The sequence below is a fragment of the Panulirus ornatus genome, chromosome 16, assembly GCF_036320965.1.
Source record: "Panulirus ornatus isolate Po-2019 chromosome 16, ASM3632096v1, whole genome shotgun sequence".
Taxonomy (NCBI): domain Eukaryota; kingdom Metazoa; phylum Arthropoda; class Malacostraca; order Decapoda; family Palinuridae; genus Panulirus; species Panulirus ornatus.
Window position 1 is genome coordinate 31,048,227 of NC_092239.1, and position 17,716 is coordinate 31,065,942.

A 17,716-nucleotide genomic window follows, 5' to 3' on the forward strand; every position below is an offset into this window, starting at 1 on the left:
AAATTGCCAAGATATTTGGTAAATGGGAAGTGCCCAAAGTAAATAAGAATGGAAGTTATCTTATGGATGTCTATACTGAGAAGGGTTTATTCCTTACAGACATCTTTTATTATCACAAGATGATCCTTAGGTATACATGGATGAGAAATGGTGGAAGAGAAGTACAAAAGGGTTTGGCTATGTGGCAGTGGATGAAAGGTTCAGAAAGGCTGTGGTGGATGCTAGATTTATGAGAGGATTCTTTGGAGACTGACCATTTTGCAGTTTTTGTTTGGATGATGAACAGGGTGAAGTGAAGGTTTGGTATAAGAAGAATGGAAAGGTAAAAGTGTTTTCAAGCGAGAATGTAAATCACAAAGAATGCAAGGAGTATGAAAGGAGGGACACTGAAAGTTGAAATAGAATTGTAGTAGGTATGCAATCATGTGTGAATGAGGTGTTTAAAGTGTTTCGAGAAAGACTGTTAAAGGTTGTAGAATCAGTAGTTGCATACAAGGTTGTGAAATTTAGAAAGAAAGAGGGAAATGCATGGTGAACATAAAGATTAGAAATGCTGTAAAAGAAAAGAAAAAGGCATATGGGAGAATTGCTTCCCTCAGCATAGGAGGAGGGTAGAATAAAAGATGTGGAAGTGGAATATTAAGAAGCTGATAGAGGAAAGCAAAGAAAGGGTAGATGACGATTTTCAAAGAAAGTTGAGTGAAAAGTTTAATGAAAATAAGAAATTATACTGAAAGGAAGTGAAAAAGGAAAAGGTTTCCCATTTTCCCATTTCTTTCCCTCTTAGTACTCTTCCATTCTGTTTCCCTGTGCTACAGGTGGTCTTCCTCTCACACCCAATCTTTTGATTATACTATCATACACTTTTCCTTTTAAACTCATTGTCTTACATTACACGGTCCTACATTCTTTCCACATGCCTAAGCCACCTCAAAGAATTACGATTTACCCACTCTGCCACTTCATGATGAATTCCCTTTGCATTACCTGCCATTACAAATCTCTGATACACCATTTCATTATTTTCTTCATTCCATATAGTTGTACTACATGCTCCTCTTGAATAACTCATTTCCAAAGCCTTGATTCTTGACCTCTGTAACACTTCCCATGTCCTTGTTTCAGCTGCATAGGTAAGGGTGAGGAGGACTACGTTGTCTCATAATCCTTTCTTCACTTCCATACTTACACCTCTGCACTTCATTATTCTGTTAAGGGACCCAGTACTCCTCAACTCTGTACTGCTCTCTCCCTTATCTCTCCTTCCATATGACCGAATGTACCCAAGATAACTCAAATACTTAAATTTTGTCACCTCCTCCATTCTTTTTCCCTCCATATCTATAATGCAGTTCAGCTACATTTTCTTCTCTCACTCTACATGGTTTTGCAGAACATATACTTTCTCTCTATTTCATTTCAAACACCCTTACTTTACTTTTCCTCATATTTACCTTCAGTTGCCTGCACTTATGCACATTGTAAAACACTTACAACCTTCTGTAACTCCTCTTTGTTCTTAGCAAACTACACAGTATTATTTGCAAACAGGCTTGTCGCCAGTTGCCATGCCTCACTACCACTTTCCATCTCTACACCCCTTTTCCCTTTCCCTGAATTTTAGAGGGATAATTGGTAGTCATATTTTGATGAATTTTGACACACGCTCATCCTTGCTTTATCCAAGGGTTAGGTTCTGCAAAAACCTGGTGCAAAGACAAATTGCATAAAGCGAACCTATGTACATACAGAGGTAAATGGGAGTTTTGACGCATTTTCTACTGCACAGTCCTGCAAAGTAGTGAATTTTGACTGCATAAGAAAAGGAACTGTTAGAAATAGGTTCCTCGCAGAATAGTGAAATTGCATACAGCTATCCTGTAAAAAGTGAAGGATGGGTGTAATTGGAATAATTGGATGGATGCAAGTCAGATGATTGAACTTTTTTGTATTTATTTTAGAATGTGTAGTTTTCACTTTTTCTGAAAGGACTACAACTTGCCTCTTTTTTGCAGATTTTTGAAGAATAAGAGGAAACTTTTCATTCAGCAAGTACAGTATACAAAAGATAAGCAGTGAAAACTGTCCTGGAAATAGGTAAGTTTCCAAAATTAGTTAAGGTTCCTCTGATGTAGACATTATAAACCATATGTGCACAATACTTGGTTAGGTTATTAAGGCAATTTTGTGGTGCTTGCAAGAAAACTGGTTATGACTAAACTAAGTGTGTTAGAAAAACAGTGATCTGTTAATTAAAGCTCTAGTAATTGAGCCAGGTTGGATAACTGTTTTATTGATTATAATTGTTTTTTTATCCCATTTTACCCTCTTCATTTCTTAACCCTCTATGTTTACAATGATTTTACAGTTTAGAGAAATAAGTAAATTGTGGGTGATCTCATCAAACAGAATGTTTGATATAAGGATTGCTAAAAATAAGAAAGTTTCTTTTACAATGTATATTTATCTATATGCAGTGTACATCAGTGAAGTAGTGGCAAGGGGGGCTGTGGCACAACCATACATCCATATATACATTCATATATACATCCATATATACAATAATATGCACATCAGAAAGTATAATTACATAGAACTTCTTTACTTAAGTCAAATTGAACTTTCATTTCATTTTTCTGTTATAATTCTTCCTAAGTAAGAAACCATGGAAAAGGGTTTCATGTTGTTCTTACACAGCCCAGAGTTGTGGGAATGTACTGTCTAATATCTTTGCTTGATGTAGTTGGCAGGTACAGATCTGTACTTATATATTTATTTATTTATTATACTTTGTCGCTGTCTCCCGCGTTTGCGAGGTAGCGCAAGGAAACAGACGAAAGAAATGCCCCCCCCCATACACATGTATATACATACGTCCACACACGCAAATATACATACCTACACAGCCTTCCATGGCTCACCCCAGACGCTTCACATGCCCTGCTTCAATCCACTGACAGCACGTCAACCCCGGTATACCACATCGCTCCAATTCACTCTATTCCTTGCCCTCCTTTCACCCTCCTGCATGTTCAGGCCCCGATCACACAAAATCTTTTTCACTCCATCTTTCCACCTCCAATTTGGTCTCCCTCTTCTCCTTGTTCCCTCCACCTCCGACACATATATCCTCTTGGTCAATCTTTCCTCACTCATCCTCTCCATGTGCCCAAACCACTTCAAAACACCCTCTTCTGCTCTCTCAACCACGCTCTTTCTATTTCCACACATCTCTCTTACCCTTACGTTACTCACTCGATCAAACCACCTCACACCACACATTGTCCTCAAACATCTCATTTCCAGCACATCCATCCTCCTGCGCACAACTCTATCCATAGCCCACGCCTCGCAACCATACAACATTGTTGGAACCACTATTCCTTCAAACATACCCATTTTTGCTTTCCGAGATAATGTTCTCGACTTCCACACATTCTTCAAGGCCCCCAGGATTTTCGCCCCCTCCCCCACCCTATGATCCACTTCCGCTTCCATGGTTCCATCCGCTGCCAGATCCACTCCCAGATATCTAAAACACTTCACTTCCTCCAGATTTTCTCCATTCAAACTCACCTCCCAATTGACTTGACCCTCAACCCTACTGTACCTAATAACCTTGCTCTTATTCACATTTACTCTTGACTTTCTTCTTCCACACACTTTTCCAAACTCAGTCACCAGCTTCTGCAGTTTCTCACATGAATCAGCCACCAGCGCTGTATCATCAGCGAACAACAACTGACTCACTTCCCAAGCTCTCTCATCCCCAACAGACTTCATACTTGCCCCTCTTTCCAAAACTCTTGCATTTACCTCCCTAACAACCCCATCCATAAACAAATTAAACAACCATGGAGACATCACACACCCCTGCCGCAAACCTACATTCACTGAGAACCAATCACTTTCCTCTCTTCCTACACGTACACATGCCTTACATCCTCGATAAAAACTTTTCACTGCTTCTAACAACTTTCCTCCCACACCATATATTCTTAATACCTTCCACAGAGCATCATCCTCCTCGAAGGCTCAGAGTGGGGTGCCTAAGTGTGTGTGGATGTAACCAAGATGTGAAAAAAGGAGAGATAGGTAGTATGTTTGAGGAAAGGAACCTGGATGTTTTGGCTCTGAGTGAAACGAAGCTCAAGGGTAAAGGGGAAGAGTGGTTTGGGAATGTCTGGGGAGTAAAGTCAGGGGTTAGTGAGAGGACAAGAGCAAGGGAAGGAGTAGCAATACTCCTGAAACAGGAGTTGTGGGAGTATGTGATAGAGTGTAAGAAAGTAAATTCTTGATTAATATGGGTAAAACTGAAAGTTGATGGAGAGAGGTGGGTGATTATTGGTGCATATGCACCTGGGCATGAGAAGAAAGATCAAGAGAGGCAAGTGTTTTGGGAGCAGCTGAATGAGTGTGTTAGTGGTTTTGATGCACGAGACCGGGTCATAGTGATGGGTGATTTGAATGCAAAGGTGAGTAATGTGGCAGTTGAGGGAATAATTGGTATACATGGGGTGTTCGGTGTTGTAAATGGAAATGGTGAAGAGCTTGTAGATTTATGTGCTGAAAAAGAACTGATGATTGGGAATACCTGGTTTAAAAAGCGAGATATACATAAGTATACTTATGTAAGTAGGAGGGATGGCCAGAGAGCGTTATTGGATTACGTGTTAATTGACAGGCATGCGAAAGAGAGACTTTTGGATGTTAATGTGCTGAGAGGTGCAACTGGAGGGATGTCTGATCATTATCTTGTGGAGGCTAAGGTGAAGATTTGTATGGGTTTTCAGAAAGGAAGAGTGAATGTTGGGGTGAAGAGGGTGGTGAGAGTAAGTGAGCTTGAGAAGGAGACCTGTGTGAGGAAGTACCAGGAGAGACTGAGTACAGAATGGAAAAAGGTGAGAACAATGGAAGTAAGGGGAGTGGGGGAGGAATGGGATGTATTTAGGGAATCAGTGATGGATTGCGCAAAAGATGCTTGTGGCATGAGAAGAGTGGGAGGTGGGTTGATTAGAAAGGGGAGTGAGTGGTGGGATGAAGAAGTAAGAGTATTAGTGAAAGAGAAGAGAGAGGCATTTGGACGATTTTTGCAGGGAAAAAATGCAATTGAGTGGGAGATGTATAAAAGAAAGAGACAGGAGGTCAAGAGAAAGGTGCAAGAGGTGAAAAAAAAGGGCAAATGAGAGTTGGGGGTGAGAGAGTATCATTAAATTTTAGGGAGAATAAAAAGATGTTCTGGAAGGAGGTAAATAAAGTGCGTAAGACAAGGGAGCAAATGGGAACTTCAGTGAAGGGCGCAAGTGGGGAGGTGATAACAAGTAGTGGTGATGTGAGAAGGAGATGGAGTGAGTATTTTGAAGGTTTGTTGAATGTGTTTGATGATAGAGTGGCAGATATAGGGTGTTTTGGTCGAGGTGGTGTGCAAAGTGAGAGGGTTAGGGAAAATGATTTGGTAAACAGAGAAGAGGTAGTGAAAGCTTTGCGGAAGATGAAAGCCGGCAAGGCAGCAGGTTTGGATGGTATTGCAGTGGAATTTATTAAAAAAGGGGGTGACTGTATTGTTGACTGGTTGGTAAGGTTATTTAATGTATGTATGACTCATGATGAGGTGCCTGAGGATTGGCGGAATGCGTGCATAGTGCCATTGTACAAAGGCAAAGGGGATAAGAGTGAGTGCTCAAATTACAGAGGTATAAGTTTGTTGAGTATTCCTGGTAAATTATATGGGAGGGTATTGATTGAGAGGGTGAAGGCATGTACAGAGCATCAGATTGGGGAAGAGCAGTGTGGTTTCAGAAGTGGTAGAGGATGTGTGGATCAGGTGTTTGCTTTGAAGAATGTATGTGAGAAATACTTAGAAAAGCAAATGGATTTGTATGTAGCATTTATGGATCTGGAGAAGGCATATGATAGAGTTGATAGATCTGTACTTATGTCAGAATTTATATATAAGTCTAATTAAGAGTTTCTGATATATCTAATTATAAGAGTTTCTGATATATCTCATTTTTTCTCATATTGCAGATGGCCAGTGGCAGTCGTTCTCGCTCTCCTGGGAGTGATCGAGCCTATAAACATAGAGGGAATTATGAAAAAGAAAAAAGTAATAGACGTGAGAAGGAGAAAGCAAGAGACAGATATCAAAAGTATGCCAGGAGGAGTAGAAGTCAGGAGAGAAGGAGAAGTCAAAGCAGAGATAGGTCTGTGAGAGAGCGAAGCAGGAGAAGTAGGAGTGGGAGTTGGAGCAGGAGTTGGAGTAATCAGAGGAGTAGTTATCAAAGGAGCACATACCAGAGGAGCAATTATCCCTTAGTAGAAGAAAGGTACAACCGTAAGAAGGAGAAAGAGAGAGGTGACAGATATAGATATGGAAGAGAATATTCTAGTTCTGATAATGAACGTCAAAGTTGGGACAGGCACAGAGGTAGAGAGGAACGATATAGAAACAGAGGGAGAAGCAAGGACAGATATGGAGCTAGGAACAGAATGGAGATTATTAATAGAATGCACCTAGATACAGAAAGGCGCTATAAAAAGTTCTCCCCAGTACGAAGCAGAAGATCATCTCATACTACTGACTATAGACGTTGGAAAACTGAAAAGAAGTCAAGAAAAGACTCGTATACTAGTGACTCAAGCAGTGATTCCACCAGTGATACTTCCTCTGAAGATGGTCCACCCAAGAAGAAGGAGTCTGAAGACAGTGATGGCTCATCAGATGATATAGAGATAAAGAAGAAAGGTAAGGATTCTTCTTCTTCAACTTCTTCTTCTTCTTCCTCTTCTTCTTCTTCTTCATCATCTTCATCTTCTTCTGATGAAGAAACACTGAAGACTTCAGAGAAGCATGAAAAAAATGATGATTATGTACATTTTCCGAAAAAGAGTGTTAAAAAAAGTAAATCAGTTGAGATGAATGTTAGACAAGACAAGGAAGAAAAAGGTTTTGCAAAAAAATCACAGAAAAGTAAAGTCAGTAAAAATTCTGAGCATGAAAAAGGATATCATAAACTGTCAAAGAGGAAGGTCATAAATGTAAGTCGGGGCTCAAAGTCTGATTCTGATGATAATGCAGACAAGAACAGTACTCAAAAGATATCTGAAGTGAAGGGAATTAATGAGAGTTCCAGTTCTGATTCTGAACATGTAGAACCTGAAAAAGTATCACATACAGTGCTTGAAAAGGAAATGGATGTGCACTCAGGGGCTACAAAAGTAGAAGTCACACAGCTTGAAAAAGTTAGTAAACAGATTGTGATGATGAAAGATGATGATAACTTAAAACCTAATGCAAGAGAAAATATGTCTGTAAGGGCTCCTATTAAGGTGTCAGTTGAAAAGGAAGCAGAGGAGAGTTCAGATGCTGATTCTGAAAATTTAGATTGTGAAAAAATAGTCTCTAAATTGCAAGAGGAAAAGCTGTTTGACCGTTCAGATATAGATGTTGAAGAGTCAGACCCTTTAAAGGTGTCCCCTACTTTCCCTGAAAGAAAGGATGATGAAATTTCAGATAATTGCTCTGAGGATTCAAGTTTAGGTAAAGCATCTTGTGAAATGGACATAAAGAAAACAGGGGAGAGCCTAGATAATAAAGCTGAAGCATATGAATCAGGAAATGCATCTCTTGAAATGATAGAAAAGAAAGTAGATGAGAGTTTAGATAGTATTTGCAAAGACTCTGATTCTTTTAAAGGATCAGAAGACTATGTACAAATCTTAGAGGAAAGTTCAGAATTCATTAGTGAAAAATTTAGTCCAAATCAGACATTAAATGAAAATGATAAGGAGACAGGTGAAATAACTGATGGTGATGATTCCGAATCTGAGGAAATTCCTAAAGAAAATCTAACTGAAACTAATGCTAATGATAATGCAGAATTAAACAGTGAAGACCAAGACCAGAGGGCTGGTGAGATGTCAAATGATGAAAGGTCAGAAGTGAAGGAACCAAGTTCAGAATTACAATTTGAGGTTGATTTAGAGCAAGAAAAATTGGATGAAGAAGTACAGACTAATTTAAGAAAAGTTTCAAGCTGTGATCCAAATGATTCTCAGATAGTGAGTAGATCTGACAAAGAATCAGAAGAGGCCACAGAGGAGAGCTTAGATGGTAGCCAAGGTGATGTTTTGTCCATTGAACATACTGATAAGAACTCTCAGAACGTAAGGGATGTAGAGTTATGCAAAGTGATGAAAGTGGATATAAATTCAGAGAGGAAAGAGATTGTATCACAAAATGAAGATGAACCCAGACCTCAAGAAAACTTGGAATCTGATGCCGATCTTGGATATTCTGAGGTTGCAAAAACATCTTGTGAAAAACTAATTGATATGTCAGATTCTTTGGGAATGCCAGTAGATCTTGAAAAAGGTGAAATTGAAATAACAAAAGTAGGTGATGAACTAAATGATCATAAGAGAGGAAAGAAACATAAAAAGCACAAAGCCAAAAGATCATCCTCAAGTAGTGAAAGTGATGAAGACTCAAAGAAGAATGATATACCAGTAATATGTAATAGTGATAGCGATGAAACTTCTGAACAAGAGTTACTTAGAAAGAAGAAACAGTTAGAAGAACAGCTGCAGATTGAAGAAGAGATCCGTCAGAAAAGTAAAAGTCAAGAAAGGGAACGAGATAATGCCCGTAGTAAAAAGCTCATGGCTTTAGATAGCACAGATGGTAGCCAAGAAGATTCTAGTCAAATGCATTCAAAAAAGAGCAGTAGGAAGGACAGCACTTCTCGCTCTCGGTCACGATCCCATTCACAAAGTAGACATGACTCAAAAATAGAAGATAGGAAGAATAAGAAAAATAATGATAAAAGTACCAGAAGTGATAAGAGGCCAAGGTATCATAGCTCAGGTGATGATGATGATTCTGCCATACAGCAAGAATCTGAGGAACCAGAGATTGGGGGACAGTATTGGGAAGCAGACCATGGCAAGGATACTTCACGACATCAAAAGGGAAAGCAGCCAAAAACAAGTGACACTTATTGGAATAAATATGCTGACAAGCTAGGTATTCAGATTGAAGACCCTAAAAGTAAAGGACAGGGATCAGACAGAGGAAGAGATAGAGATAGGAATGATGAGAAAAGGAGAGAGATGTGGAGTAATAATGCTGAGCAGCGACACAGAGCAGGTAGTGATGAAAGTGAAAGTAAAAACTTTAAGAGAAGAAAAGATGAACAAAATGATATAGTGGGCCAAAAAAATGAATCTAAAGAGCCTGAACTACATGCTAAGGAGTTGATAAAAAAGCCTGTTATTGACCCATTGTCAACAAAAACAGGTGGTGCATATATTCCTCCAGCAAAATTAAAGATGATGCAGGCAGAAATTACAGATAAGTCTAGTCCTGCCTTCCAGAGGTTAGCTTGGGAAGCACTCAAAAAGTCTATTAATGGTCTTGTTAATAAAGTGAATGTTTCAAACATAGGCATAATTGTGCGCGAATTACTTAAGGAAAACATGGTGCGAGGAAGGGGTGTGTTATGCAGAGCCCTCATGCAAGCTCAGTCATTTTCGCCAACATTTACTCATGTTTATGCTGCTATGGTTGCTATCATTAATACAAAATTTCCACAGATTGGCGAATTGTTATTGAAACGCCTAGTTATTCAACTCAGGCGAGGTGTAAAAAGAAATGATAAGAATGTTTGTGTGTCATCATGCAGATTTATTGCTCATCTTATCAACCAGCAAGTTGCTCATGAAGTTGTGGCTTTGGAGATTCTAACCTTTCTACTAGAGAGAGCCAAGGATGTTACTGATGATTCAGAAGTTGCAGAGAAGTCAAGAAATAATTCTTGTGAACTTGCCATTACTTTCTTAACGGAATGCGGTATGAAACTGAATGAAGTCAGTCCACGGGGAATGAAAATTATAATAGGAACATTGAGGCATGTCTTGCATGAGGGTAAACTGGAGCAGCGTGTGATGTACATGTTGGAAGTGATATTTGCTATTGTTAAAGATGGTTTTGAAGATCATCCATCCGTCATAGAAGAGTTAGACCTTGTTGAGGAAGATGATCAGTTCACACACATTGTTGAATTAGATGGAAAACTGGATGGTCAAGATATCCTTAACGTTTTTAGACATGACCCAGAATATGAAGATAATGAAGAAAAATATAAGGAAATCCGTGCTGGTATTCTTGGAGACGAAAGTGATGAGAGTGGCTCTGAAGCTGGCTCAGAGAGTGGTTCAGAAAGTGATGATGAAGAGTCTGAAGATGAAAATGAAAAACAAGATTCCCAAACTATATTGGACCAGACAGAGACAAACATGGTGGCTTTCCGTCGTACCGTTTATCTAACCATACAGTCATCTTTGGATGTAGATGAATGTGCTCACAAATTGCTGAAAGGTGAAATCAAGCCCGGTTGGGAGGCAGAACTCTGCAATATGATTCTTGATTGCTGTGCACAACAGCGTACATATATCAAGTTCTATGGCCTCTTAGCTCAACGCTTCTGTATGATTAATAAGGCTTACCAGGACCCTTTTCAGCAAATATTTCAAGATGCCTATGACACCTGTCATCGTCTTGTGACAGAAAAACTTCGCAATGTGGCTCGCCTCTTTGCTCATTTGTTATTTTCAGATGCTATATCTTGGGAAGTCTTGAGTTATGTTCACTTAAATGAGCATGAAACAACCAGCTCTTCAAGAGTCTTCATAAAAATTCTCTTCCAGGTAAGTAGGTAACTAGGTTCTTGTTTCTCTCACTTTTCATTTCTCATCTTCATTAACTGATACATTGCTTCCTCATGTCCATTCATTTAGCTCAGGCAATATTTTACTTTATAATCTGTCATGTCACATACACCAATATTTTTCTCTACTTTTAATTGTATTGCCCACATACCTTAAATCCCTTTCATTTTGACTTTTAAATTCATACACCTTCATTTTCTTTTGGATGCACTCTTTCATCATCTTTTTGTTTTCTGAATGGCTTTCTTTTTATTATTTTTCATACTTGATTGTCTTTTCCTGTGTTAACAAGCAGTGTAGTATCTAGGGTATGGCAGGTAGGGCAGGTGCCGTGAGCACCACTTGAAGGGGGGCACCACTCAACAGGTTTGTTTTTTTGACATATGCTACCCAATTATAATTTTTAATGGTTTGGTTTTGTGAGATAAAAAAGAAACTCGCCTACTTTTCAACATAGTATTTTTTTTTTTTTTTTTTTTTGTCGCTGTCTCCTGCGTTTGCGAGGTAGCGCAAGGAAACAGACGAAAGAAAATGGCCCAACCCACCCCCATACACATGTATATACATACGTCCACACACACAAATATACATACCTACACAGCTTTCCATGGTTTACCCCAGACGCTTCACATGCCATGATTCAATCCACTGACAGCACGTCAACCCCGGTATACCACATCGCTCCAATTCACTCTATTCCTTGCCCTCCTTTCACCCTCCTGCATGTTCAGGCCCCGATCACACAAAATCTTTTTCACTCCATCTTTCCCCCTCCAATTTGGTCTCCCTCTTCTCCTCGTTCCCTCCACCTCTGACACATATATCCTCTTGGTCAATCTTTCCTCACTCATTCTCTCCATGTGACCAAACCATTTCAAAACACCCTCTTCTGCTCTCTCAACCACGCTCTTTTTATTTCCACACATCTCTCTTACCCTTACGTTATTTACTCGATCAAACCACCTCACACCACACATTGTCCTCAAACATCTCATTTCCAGCACGTCCATCCTCCTGCGCACAACTCTATCCATAGCCCACGCCTCGCAACCATACAACATTGTTGGAACCACTATTCCTTCAAACATACCCATTTTTGCTTTCCGAGATAATGTTCTCGACTTCCACACATTCTTCAAGGCTCCCAGAATTTTCGCCCCCTCCCCAACCCTGTGATCCACTTCCGCTTCCATGGTTCCATCCGCTGCCAGATCCACTCCCAGATATCTAAAACACTTCACTTCCTCCAGTAGTATTTTGCTATTATCAGTTGCATTACCACTTCTGTATTACAATTTTGATCACATAAGTCTAACTTTGTCTTTAAAGAGTTTATATTGATTTGAGTTTGGCCTAACTCTTCAACAGTTCATAATTACACTGTGTATATTTTTATATATATCCACTGTATGTGCATTTTTAATCAAGCCAGGGGTGCAGTTTCAATGCTTGCCATAGTTGCTGTTTCCCCTAGATACACCCCTGAATAGTTAGGGGTATTTTTTAGCTCAAAATGCTTTTTTTCAAAACAGAAAGATAAGGTATTCAAACGCTGCTATACTTGAAATTATCATGGGAAATATACCATAATACTCTCATTTACTGATACATAATAATTAAATATGATGCAGTGGAGCAGAAATATTTTATAATTGACTTCATGTAATGGCTTAATTAAGTGTCATTAAGAGGACTAAATGTTATTTTAACACCATATTTGTATTCAGAATGAAAAATACTTTATATAATGAGTTTTTGAAGGAAATTAATTTTTCTGAAAAAATACCAAAAATTGAAGTTAATAGCTACGTTCAGGGAATTTTTTTAGCTCAAAAATTTTTTGTTTTGAAATTGAAAGATAAGATATTCAAACACTTCTATACTTGAAATAATCATGGAAAATATATCATAATGCTCTTAGTCACCGATGCATACCTAGTAAATATGATGCAAGGGATCAGAAAATACTTAAAATTGAATTCATTTAACTGCTTAATTGAATGTCATGAAGATGAGTAAAAGATATTCTAACACCAGATTTGTATTCAGCATAACATATACTTCTCATAATGAGTTTTTAAAGAAAATTATCTTTCTGAGAAAAATGCCAAAAATTGAAGGTAATAATTATTACTTCAGGGTATTTTTTGGCTCCAAAAACTTATTATTTCAAAATTGAAAGATAAAATATTCAAACACTTCTATACTCAAAATAACCATGGAAAATGTACCATAATGCTCTCAGTTACCAATACATACCCAGTAAATACGATGCAAAGGAGCAGAAAATATTTTGAAATTGACTTCATTTAACAGCTTAACTGAATGTCATAAAGATGACTAAATGATATTTTAACACCAGATTTGTATTCAGCATGAAAAATACATTTTATAGTGAGTTTTTGAAAGAAATATTTTTTTTTGACAAAAATGCCAAAAACTGAAGGTATACTGCAGGAAGAATACTTCTTATATTGAGTCTTTAGTGGCAATCTATTTTTATGAGAAAAATACCAAAAATTGAAGGTGATAGTGCGGGAGATCTTTTAGCTCAAAAAACATCGTTTCAAAATTTAAAGACAAGATATTCAAGCTTTTTGTTTCAAAATTGAAAGATAAGATATTCAAACACTTCTGTACTTGAAATAATCATGAAAAATATATCATAATGCTCTCATTTACTGATACACACTCAGTAAATAAGATACAAAGGAACAGAAATATCTTAAAATTGACTTCATTTAACAGCTTAATTTGGTGTCATTAAGAAAACTAAAAGTCATTTTAATGCCTTTTTGTATTCAACATGAAAAATACTTCTTATAATGAGTTTTTAAAGGAAATCTTATTTTCTGAGAAAAATACCAAAAGTTGAAGGTAATAGTTACAGTAGCATATCTAGGGTATGGCAGGTAGAGCAGGTGCCCTGGGTGCCACTCGAAGGGGGGCGCCACTCAATAGGTTTGTTTTTTGACATATGCTACCCGATTGACATTTTTAATGGCTTGGTTTTGTGAGATAAAAACGAAACTCGCCTACTTTTCAACTATAGTGATATTTTGCTATTATCAGTTGCATTACCGCTTCTACATTACAATTTTGATCAAATAAGTCTTACCTTTAAGTCTTTGAGAGTTTATATGAATTTAAGTTTGGCCTAACTTTTCAAGTTTATAATTACACTGTATATATTTTTCTATACATCCACTGTATATACATTTTTGATCAAGCTAAGGGCGTAATTTCATTGCTTGCCATAGGCGCTATTTCCCCTAGATACGCCCCTGTTAACAAGGTAGCACCAGGAACAGATGACGAAAGTCTGCATCCACTCATCAAGGTAGAACCAGGAACAGATGATGAAAGTCTGCATCCACTCATCTATTCTTTAACTGTCATGTGAAAGGCCCCAAAACCACAGTTCCCTATCCGTAACCTGGACCCATAGATCTTTTCATGGTTTACCTTGGATGCTTCACATACTCTGGTTCAGTCCATTGTCAATACGTCGACCCTTGTATTTCATATCGTTCCAGTTCACTACCCCAACACACCTTTCACCCTCCTGCATGTTCAGGCCCCGATCATTCAGAATCTCTCTTTGTCCTATCTCCAAATTGGTCTCCCTGTTCTTGTTCCATCCACTTCTGAGTCATATATTGTCCTTGTCAGCCTTTCCTCACTCATTTTCTTTGTGTGCAAACATTTCAGCACACCATCTTCAGCACTCTCAGTCACTCTTTTCATTACCACACATCTCTCTTACCCTCTCATTTTATACTTGATCAAACCACCTCACACCACATTTTGTCCTCTAACTTATCATTTCTAATACACCCACCCTCCTATCTGCAATCTAATATAAGCCCATGCCTCACATCCATATGATAATGTTGGGAGTACTATACCTTCAAACATATCCAATCTTACTCTCCCAGAAAACAATCTCTTCTTTCCTGACATTCTTCACTGCCTCCAGACACACACACACACACACACACACACACACACACACACACACACACACACACACACACACACACACACACACCCCCCCCCCATGACTTGCTTCTGCTTCCAATATTCCATTTGCTTCCATATCTACAACCAGGTATGTAGAATGCTTCACCTCCTATTTTTATTCATTCAAACTAACACCCTAACTGTCAGTACCTGCCTAACTGATACTACCTGCTCCTCAACTCTGCTCAACATAATAACCTTGATTTTATTCACATATACTCATCTTACTCTTTTCATACACCCTTCCAACTCAGTCATTCATGTCTGCAGGTTCTTATTTGAATCTCACCAGTGCTGTATCATCAGCAAACAACAACTGACTTACCTCCAGTCCCTCTAATCTTCTACAGACTGCATATTTGTCCCACTCCAACTCTTATGTTTACCTTCCTCTGCCCCATCTATAAACAAATTTGATAAGCACAGTGACATCACACACCCCTGTCCCAGACCAGCCTTCACTTGGAACCATTCACTCTCCTCTCTTCTTATTCGTACACAAGCCTTACATTCTTGATAAAAATGTCTCCGCTTCTAGCAGCTTTCCTACAACACTGTACGTTCTTAAGAGTTTCCAGAAGGCATCTTCATTAGTGCAATCATACGCTTTCTCCAGACCCATAAATGCCACATACAAATCCACCTGGTTCTCTAAGTATTTCTGACATATGTATGTATGGATTAATATTTTCTTTACAGATGCTATTTTTCCCTCAGATTGTTCTAATTCATTTCATTGTCCTCTTCCTGATCACAGAAACTTTTGAAAATATTTTTGCTTCTCACACCCTTTCAAATCCACGTACTCTATCACTCTGTCGCTTCACCTCACAATTGCTTTCCCTTAAAATCTCTCCTTTTACTCACCTTAATCATAAATGTCATTCTATTTTCATCACCCATCCCCACCAGATATCTATCCATGGTTGAGCTTGAGCCATTGCATGCACACACACACACACACACACACACTTTGTGTCACCAGTGTAGTGTGGAGGCACTTGGGGATAGCTTTGTAGCACCAGGAAAAGACAAAAAAAGGCCACATTCATTCATGCTCAGTCTCTAGCTGTCATGTGTAATGCACCGAAACTGCAGCTTCCTTTCCACATCCTGGCCCCACAGACCTTTCCATGGTTTACCCCAGACACTACACATCCCCTGGTTCAATCCATTGACAGCACGTTGACCCCAGTATACCACATCATTCCAATTCACTCTATTCCTTGCATACCTTTCACCCTCCTGTATGTTCAGGCCCCAATTGCTCAAAATCTTTTTCACTTCATCCTTCCACCTCCAATTTGGTCTCCCACTTCTTCTTCCCTCCACCTCTGCCACATATCCTCTTTGTCAATCTTTCCTCACTCATTCTCTCCATATGTCAAAACCATTTCAACACACCCTCCCCTGCTCTCTCAACCACTCTCTTTCTGTTACCACACATCTCTCTTACCCTTTCATTACTTACTTTATCAAACCACCTCACACCACATGTCCTCAGACATTTCATTTCACATCCACTCTCCTCTGCACAACCCTATCTATAGCCCATGCCTTGCAACCATATAACATTGTTGGAACCACTATTCCTTCAGACATATCCATTTTTGCTCTCTGAGATAATGTTCTCGCCTTCCACACATTCTTCAACATTTCCAGAACCTTCGCCCCCTCCCCCACCACGTGGCTCACTTCCACTTCCATGGTTCCATCCGCTGCTAAGTCCACTCCCATATATCTAAAACACTTTAATTCCTCCATTTTTTCTTCATTCAAACTAACTTGTCCCTCAACCCTATTGAACTTAATAATTTTGCTCTTATTTATATTTACTCTCACCTTTCTACTTTCACACACTTTACCAAACTCCGTCACAAACTTCTGCAATTTCTCACCCGGATCAGCCACCAGCACTGTATCATCATTGAACTACTGACTCACTTCCCACCCCCTCTCATCCAGAACAGACTGCATACTTGCCCCTCTCTCCAAAATTCTTGCATTCACCTCCCAAACCACCCCATCTATAAACAAATTAAACAACCATAGAGACATCGCGCAACCGTGCCACAAACCGACATTCACTGGGAACCAATCACTTTCCTCTCTTCCTACTCGTACACATGCCTTACATCCCTGGTAAAAACTCTTCACTGCTTTTAGCAACTTACCTCCCACACCATATACTCGTAAAACCTTCCACAGAGCATCTCTATCAACCCTATCATATACCTTCTCTGGATCCATAAATGCTACATACAAATCCATCTGTTTTTCTAAGTATTTCTCATACATTCTTCAAAGCAAACACCTGATCCACACATCCTCTACCACTTCTGAAACCACACTGCTCTTCCCCAATCTGATGCTCTGTACATGCCTTCACCCTCTCAATCAATACCCTCCCATAGAATTTCCCGGGAATACTCAACAAACTTATGCGTTTGTAATTTGAACACTATATATATATATATATTCATTATTTATTATACTTTGTCGCTGTCTCTTGCGTTAGCAAGGTAGCACAAGGAAACAGAGGAAAGAATGGCCCATCCCACCCACATAAACATGTATGTACATACATGTCCATACACAGCACATATACATACCTATACATCTCATCGTATACATATACAGACATATACATATATACACATGTACATAATTCATACTGTCTGCCCTTATTCATTCCCATCGCCACCCCGCTACACATGAAAGGAAAATCTCCTCTCCCGGCACGTGTGCGAGGTAGCGCTAGGACAAGACAACAAAGGCCACATTCGTTCACTCTCAGTCTCTAGCTGTCATGTATAATGCACCGAAACCACAGCTCCCTTTCCACATCCAGGCCCCACAAAACTTTGCATGGTTTGCTCCAGATGCTTCACATGCCCTGGTTCAATCCATTGACAGCACGTCGACCCCGGTATACCACATCGTTCCAATTCACTCTATTCCTTGC

General features: G+C 39.1%; 1 protein-coding gene across 5 annotated transcripts in view; it reads left to right on the plus strand.

Annotated features, from left to right (window-relative positions):
- ncm (pre-mRNA-splicing factor nucampholin) overlaps positions 1-17,716 on the plus strand; it is a 56,247-nt gene that overhangs the window by 10,232 nt on the left and 28,299 nt on the right. For all 5 annotated transcript variants that reach the window (XM_071671465.1, XM_071671460.1, XM_071671464.1 and 2 more), the window contains exons 2-3: positions 2,016-2,097; positions 6,028-10,707. In XM_071671465.1, the coding sequence (XP_071527566.1) occupies positions 6,028-10,707 (4,680 nt within the window). In that variant the 5' untranslated portion in view covers positions 2,016-2,097. The remainder of the gene's footprint in view (positions 1-2,015; positions 2,098-6,027; positions 10,708-17,716) is intronic.